This window comes from Triticum aestivum, chromosome 4D (assembly GCF_018294505.1).
Source record: "Triticum aestivum cultivar Chinese Spring chromosome 4D, IWGSC CS RefSeq v2.1, whole genome shotgun sequence".
NCBI lineage: Eukaryota > Viridiplantae > Streptophyta > Magnoliopsida > Poales > Poaceae > Triticum > Triticum aestivum.
Genome location: NC_057805.1, coordinates 440,265,341 through 440,272,946, shown reverse-complemented (window position 1 = coordinate 440,272,946; position 7,606 = coordinate 440,265,341). Strand labels below are relative to the sequence as shown.

General features: G+C 49.7%; 1 protein-coding gene across 1 annotated transcript; it reads right to left on the bottom strand.

Annotated features, from left to right (window-relative positions):
• Positions 1–5,142: 5,142 nt before the first annotated feature.
• On the bottom strand, positions 5,143–6,914 carry LOC123098452 (monooxygenase 2). The gene is made up of 2 exons (XM_044520439.1): positions 5,976–6,914; positions 5,143–5,890 (listed from the first exon to the last, which is right to left on the bottom strand). The coding sequence occupies exons 1-2, from the start codon at positions 6,652–6,654 to the stop codon at positions 5,343–5,345; spliced, it is 1,227 nt and encodes a 408-aa protein (XP_044376374.1). The 5' UTR covers positions 6,655–6,914; the 3' UTR covers positions 5,143–5,342.
• Positions 6,915–7,606: the final 692 nt, after the last annotated feature.

The following is a 7,606-nucleotide window of genomic DNA, read 5'->3' as shown; positions in this document are numbered from 1 at the left end:
GTGTCGTCTCAGTGTCCAAAGTCCAAACGAATTGGGAGCGCGCGTGCTATTATGCTGGGTTTGACAAGGCATGGACAGTGCGCGGCTTGGATTTCGTCTTCCCGACGGGCCGGTACGTATGGCAAGTGATGTCACCGATGATGATTTTCCTGGCGTGCATGGTTGGGTGGGCCGGTACGTATGGCGGTCCTGGACCGCAATTCGTTTGGACAGACCAACGAACACGACACCTTTTTTTTTAGGGAAACGAACACGCCCCTAGTATGTGCATCAAGGGAAAACTCCAAAACCATCCACGAGATCTTCAATTTAAAAAAAAAATCCACGAGACCACGACATACACCTTACACATCCAAGCAACGGTGAAAACTGAGGTCGTGGAGACAGAGTTGACGGAATCATCCTGTGCATCTCGCTATCAACTACTCCCTCCGTTTTAAAATAGATGACTCAACTTTATACTAACTTTAATACAAAGTTAGTACAAACTTGGGTCATCTATTTTGAAACGGAGGGAGTACTAGACACACACAACGAAAGACTTACCACCAGTTATGTTGTTCACCTACATTAGTTCGCGTTTGCTAAACATCAGGTACCTGAAAATTTTGTCGCGCCAATCACTTTTCTGCGAAGCACGAGGTTGAAGGCCGGGATGGCATGAGGAGCGTCATAAACTTAACGGGGGGCAGAGGATGGCGGTTAGGGTTGGGTTGGAGGGCGGTTGCACGACATGAAAGGTGAATAGGAACAACTGAAGGAGGAAGAAGAAGATCTAGCCGGTCATTCCAATGGCTGCGAGTGAAAGTGACCAATGCCAAAAAACATTCATGTACCTAATGGATAGGCGGTGTAAATCTAAGAAACAAATCAAATCATAATAAACGATGGTGATCAACTGCTTGTACGCTTATAGTGACTTGATCTCGCTATTTTTCTAATCTCGTCATCTAAGTTATACATATAAGCATTATTCTCTAGGAGAATGGTATAAATATAGAAAAAAAGAGAACATTGCGATGACACTCAAATGTTGTCATCTACTCCCTCCGTTCCTAAATATAAATCTTTTTAGATATTTCAATATAGACTACATATGGATGTATATAGACATATCTTAGAGTATGGATTCACTCATTTTGCTCCATGTGTGGTCCATATTTGAATATCTAAAAAGACTTATATTTCGGAACAGAGGGAGTATAATTTTGGGATGGGTGTGTTTTTTTGTATGCAAAAAAAATGGACCCTTTTTTTTCTAGTTTTTTTCGAATTTACTGTTCACCTGGTGGTGCAGATGTGTCCGGGCTAAAAATTGGATACACTAGTTATTTTAAGGTATTACCCTAAAAAAACTAGTATTTAAGGTATTTTTCCTAGTTTTTTTAAGGCAGTGCTACATTATCCACAAGGACACAAGCACTGAATCACGAAATATGTTAGTTGGAAGAACCTGAGGCTTCTCAGAGCTCAGGGCATTTCGGCCGTTGGATCGAGTCGCTTGATGTGTTTCCGGGCATCGGATCGAGCGATAGGAGAAGCTGGGCCGTTGGATTGACCCGGAGCTACTGCTACAATGAATAGTTACACTCCCGACGTGCCATCGCGTGTAATTAGACTGCCCCGCCGGGGGCATTTTCGTCATTTCACGTCTAGGTCAACACGTGTCATTTTCCGATTCGTTGACTCCTTCCCAATTAGTGCTAGGGTTCGGCTCTCCTCACCTCTCTCTCGCGCACTTCTCTCCCTCTCGCTCGAGCCGCCGTCGCCTGCCATCCTCCCCGTCCGCCGCCGCCGCCCCCATCCTTCCCGTCCGCCGCGGCGCCACCATCCTCCGCGTCCGCCACCGCCATCCTCCCCGTCCGCCACCGCCGCCCCCATCCTCCCTGTCCGCCGCCGCCATGCCATCGCCGCCACCTACCGGACGGCGCTGTGAAGGAAGCGACCAGAGAGGGAGGCGTTGCCGGTGTCGTGGACCCATGCCGGCGCAACGGCGTGTGCGCGTGCCTCCGCGGGTTCGCGCAGCGGTCGCCGGAGGCGTCGCGGGTCAACTGCGTCGGGGAGGATGGGCGCGCGCCACGCCGCTCTTCCCCGACACAACATCCGCCGTTCTTCCTTGGTCGGGTGGTGGTCAAGTGCTTCTTCAAGTTGGGCCGCACGCTGGGACAGGAGCCCCAGGCCGCATGCTTCTTCTTGCGCTCCATCGGGAGAGACCTCGAGGATGCCAAGGTCCACCATCCCTCTTCTTCTATCTGTCGCTTTCTTGCTTGGATTCCATCCATTTGCTCCTGTGCAGCACGCTGGCTCGCCACGGTTCATCAGGGAGCAAAGCACCCCGGCCATCTCTCTCTCTTTGATGTCAACCTCGGTTGCTTTTTATTTCCCAGATCTGCAATGGCCTGAAGAACGAGGCAATTCTTGGAAGCAACACATACATGTGGTCTCTCTTTCACTATGATTCCAAGGTTGTTTCTCTCCATATTCCATTCGTCCGGTCATCTCCTTGTTGTCTATTGTGTGTCTTTTCCTGATTCGTTTGTCGTCTCGCAGCTGGACTTTGGCAGCCGCTGCTCCTCGGCAATCAACAGGAGGTACAGCCGCTGCCACCACTCCTTCGCAACGACGCAGGCCAGCGACGAGGAGGCTCGCAATGGTGGGGGACACATCACCATCTGCCGGAGAGGAGAAAGGCATACCTACCCCTTAACGATTGAAATGCAGGTCCAGGGAAAACATCTGGTTAGTCTGCTTGCTGTTCTGGACATGAATCTCGCGTTTGGTTGAGTTTCAGATCTAATGGGAACTGAAACTAGCTCTTAGGATATAAATGTTCTTGTATAGTTTCAGTTCCATGTACCTTTTGATTGATAATATTAAGGATATGCCTCTAAGATCTGTTTGCCAATTTACAAATGTGTTTCCATGTTTCTGTCTTCATGTACTGTGGTCTTTTTTATTCACTACTCAAAAAAATTGGAGTACTATGTAGCCATCTCATTCCAGATTTTTTGCCACTTGTGTTGCTCGCACTACTAAAATATTTTAGTCTATATGGGTTTTCAGAATGGTATGGTTGTAACTGTAATCTTCATTGTTAGTCAAAGTACTTATATTATTGAAATATTGTGGTTCTCTATAAATATCAATTCTCATTGGGTGACCGAATTAGACTCTGGCACGAACTACCATATTATGGTTATGTATCAAAATAAAATCTGCTTTAATGTAAGCTCTAAGACTACATGAACTACCATATTTTCTCATTTGTTGGCTAGAGTAAAAAATAGGGGCATGCTCTAACAGTGGCACATTTTATTTGCAGTACTACTATTGGGCCAATTGATGCTAGGTGTACATTGAGATATTTAAAAAAAAATAGATCCTTGATGCCAGACATAGTGCAATGGTGAGATCCACTTATTTATGATGGCGAGGGTGATTGTTAGGCTGGCATGTGGAGCTGTACTAATAAGCTATGAGAAGGTCGATGCGTGAATTATATTCTCACTATAAATAAAACACACTGAATTCTTTTGCTGACATGATATGTCCATCGGCAGGTCCTCACATCACAACACCCGAGCAAGTCTGGCAAGGCTTGCTCGCCATGGCCTACCACATCAGCGGGACGGATCGAGCACGTGATCACCATCCGCAGGTCTTTCGTCACAACACCTGAGCGAGCGAGATGTTCAGACAAAGTTATATGATACACTGCTATTGACATATGTCGTAGATGGACAGTACATATCGTTTCTCTCCATGTTACAATTTCTGTGACCTCGGCATTTGGAAGACATGTCATCTGAATCGTCTATCATGACCGAACCATTACTATCACAAGCATCTTACTTTTAGAAATCCATATGATGGTTCAGTTATCTATATTATGTGTGCCATTTGTTACCTCTGAAATATATATTATGTGTGCCCTGTCATGTTGGTTTATTTTTGGTGCCAAAATGCTGTTGAGCATTTGGTGTGACTGATTGCACTGCCCATTTAGTGTTGTCTGGGCATATGCCATGTATTGAACACAACCATGTTATCTATAAAGGCAATTTTTCATTTTTATGCATTAAACTGATCCATTCTCGGCAACTTTTCTCGCAATAATATATACTTTGTTTATACGCTTGGATAATGGGTTGAGCCAGGCACCACGCGCCAAGGCGCGTTTCCTATCTAGTAGGACATTCATCGGCCCACGCATGACCCAAAATGAGATAAGTGGTTTGCCTGCTCTGGACAATGACGACAGGTTGATTATTTATGCCTTATAGTCGACTTAAAATTAGTTATTCCGTATTTCTCAGTCAACTATTCATAGAGATCAATGTTTTTCATACCACCTTTTGCACATTTCGAATCAGATGAAATGGTACACCACGTGACCAAAGCCGGCTTCAGGGGCGTTCGGTTGTGGCCCTCCGACCGGTACGGCGTAGAGTTCCAGCACACCAGCCATCGGTACTGGTTGGGCACTTTGCGGAGCGCGGACCTTGCCGCCTGCGTGTACGACATAGCGGTGTGGTGGCTCGGTCTACCGCCGGAAAGGCTCAACTTCTCCGAGATTGACTCGTTGGAGGCAGCAGAGCTCGTCGGGCCAAAGGTCACCATTGTGACTCGCTCGACGAAGCCGAAGCCGAGGAACAACAAAGTTGCCGAGGAGAGCGAGGTTCGCAAGGGAGCATCCAGAATATGCCCAGTACGAGCAGGAGTGGTACTGGGAGAGGGACGTAGAGAAGAAGAAGGCGAAGAACAATGACGAGGCATGACCTTCCTCTTCGAAGGTGGTGGTCAACCTCGATTTGTCCGACGACGACAGTGACCGACGACGACATTGATTGGGACGAACTTGAGCGTGAGGAGAACGAGGATGAGATCGAGTGGGACAACAACGACAGCGAGTAGTGTGTCCCTGGTGCTAGTAGTAGTCTAGAAGCAGGGGTGTACCCAGGCCCCAGCCTACCAGGGCGGTGGCCGGCTGATCCTTTGGGGCTGTAGCTAAGGATCACTGTTTGGCACTGTTTCGCGCTGTACCAATGTTGTTGGCCTGGCCTGGCTACGCGGTTGTCTATAAGTACTATGTTCGAACTTTGCATGAAGTTGGAATCCGAGTATGTTTGATCTTTGAGGAAATATGTAATGCAATGCGAGACTTTTGATATTTTGATGCCCTGTTATAGGCAGCTGTTGGAAACGCAACATTTTCGTGCCAAAAGATGCAGTTTTGGTGCCTTCTTTTTTTTTTTACTCCGAGCCTTTTGGTGCCCTGTTTCAGGGCTGGAGATGCTTTGACTATCCTGATCGCCTCAAATGTACTAGTACTACTGTACTCCCTAGCTTGACAGGGTCCCGCAGTCGTAGTCCGACATCTTCACGAGCCTTCCCGCGAGTACTCCAGCCAACACCTTCTCCCGCAGAAAGCTGATGATCCTGTTACCACTCTGCTGCAGGAAGCCGACAACGTAGGCCGTTCCGATGAGCTCGATGCTCCTCCACCGCCGTATACCGACGTACCTGCGCAGGCCCGACTCGATCCTCTCCTTCTCAGTGCCGCCTGTCGCTCCGTCGCCATCGCCACCGAGGATGGCCTCGCCGAGGCATCTGGCCAGTACGACGCCGTCCTCCAGCGCCGCGCAGCCGCCCTGGCCCAGGTCCGGCGTCATCGGGTGCAGCGCGTCTCCGGCCACGCACACGTCCCCCTTGCTGATGCCCGCGAACACGAGCGAGAGCGGCGGCCGGAACCGCAGCGGCGCGGCGGGCGCGTCGTCGCTCAGCTCGCTCCTCTCCACCACTTCCCGCGCCTCTGCGGGCACCTTGGAGCTCCTCAGCTTCGTCAGCACGTACTGCTTCATCTTGGTACCGCTCTCAGCGACACCATCATCTGCACGTCAGTCAACGCGAGACGTTAAATAGACATCAGGGTCAGGGCATCGCCATGGATGCAGAGAGTGGTGAGCTAGACTGACCGTCTTGGGAGGGAGACCATGTGTAGAACCAGTAGACGTCGGTGTCGTTGCAGGGCACGAAGCCGAAGCGGAAGCCGTTGCCAAAGAGCTGCAAGAACTTGGGCGGGAAGCCGTGGCCGTCGGGGTAACACGCGAGGCCCCGCGTGGCGGAGCGCCCGGAGTGCGACGGCTTGGCGAGCCCCAGCCATCTGGCCACCACGGAGTTGATCCCGTCGCAGCCGACCAGCACCTTCGCCCGGAGAGTCGAGCCGTCGGCGAGGTGGAGCATCTTGGCGCCGTCGCCGTGCTCGTCGATGGAGACGATCTTGGAGGAGTAGCGGATGGTGCCCGTCGGCAGCTCCGCCGCCAGGACCTGCAGCAGCACGTCCCGCCTGACGCAGCTGAACTCGTCCCTGAAGTCCACCTCCTTCGCTATCTCACCCGTGGACGCCGACATGACGCGCAGCCCCTCGATGTGCAGGTGGAGCTTCCTGATCTGGTCGCCGACGCCGAGGGCGTCGAGCGCGCGGAAGGCGTTGGGCCACGTGGCGAAGGCGAACCCCGACGCCCGGAGCGACGGGGACGACTCCAGCACCACGCTCCTCACCCCTTTCCTGTGCAGCCCGAGCGCGGCGGCGAGCCCGGCGAGCCCGGCGCCCACGATCACGATGTCCTCGCCGGACTCCTCTTGCCGCTGCATGCTTGCCGCCGCTGCGGTGAACTTTCGGAAGAGAGCGCCTGATTGTTCAACACGAATCAACCAATCTAGCTAGAGCTCCTCCTTTCGATTGGACATATATAGTTCGACAGTGAATGGAGCTTGGAGCTTGAAGATTGACGTCATTGCTGATTATATCGGAGTAGTAGTAGTATATCGTTTCCATGAATGGCCTGCGCTGCTCATTCATCAAAGTCACTTGTGGTGCCAAAGTTGTCTCATAAAAAGAAAAAAACTTGTGGTGCCAAACTGAATTTGGATAGCCGGAAAAGGACAGCTCGCAGTAGCAAACAAACATGTGACCGGAAATTCCGCAGCTCCCTGTCACACCCCACCGCTATCTAGTCGATAGGCTGCGGGAGCCACACTGATTGGCTTGGCTGCTTTTTAGGCCACCATTTTCGTTCTAAATTTTACTACTACCTCCCTCCGGGTTTATTGGTCCCTTCGTATTTTGTGCCCAACTTTAATCATAGTTTGATTAAGAAATTATGAATCGTATGTCACCAAACTTATATTGCTGGATTCATATTTAAAAAAGTTTTAATGATACTATTTTTAGGGTATATAACTTATTTTTTTATAGTTAAATTAAAGATCAAAGTTTGACCCAAACTACATGAAAGACTAATAAACTAGGACGGAGTAGCTCTATTCAAGTGAAAATTGGTATAAATTCATGTCAATCTCCATCATTTCTTTGTTCTTTTGTTTTATCTTTGCTGTTGTGAAAACGAAAATGGCTGGGCTCAACCGGCTGATTTTCACGCCCGCATCTGCCGCCATTATTGGTCGACATGTGGCCTAGTGGACCTCACATGTCTCTCTCCCTCGTCTTATCTCTTCCTTAGACTACCCACAGTGAGAGTAATATAGGTAGTAACATCACACATATCTAGATAAAATAGATGATGTAGCAAGCAATAAATGAAGA

What these genes read in the sequence shown, in the direction of transcription:
- LOC123098452 (XM_044520439.1), bottom strand. Translation starts at nt 6,654, where the DNA reads ATGCAGCGGCAAGAGGAGTCCGGCGAGGACATCGTGATCGTGGGCGCC. An exon ending in ATGGTCTCCCTCCCAAGACG is followed by an intron (nt 5,891 to 5,975) that starts GTCAGTCTAGCT and finishes ACTGACGTGCAG; the next exon opens with ATGATGGTGTCGCTGAGAGC.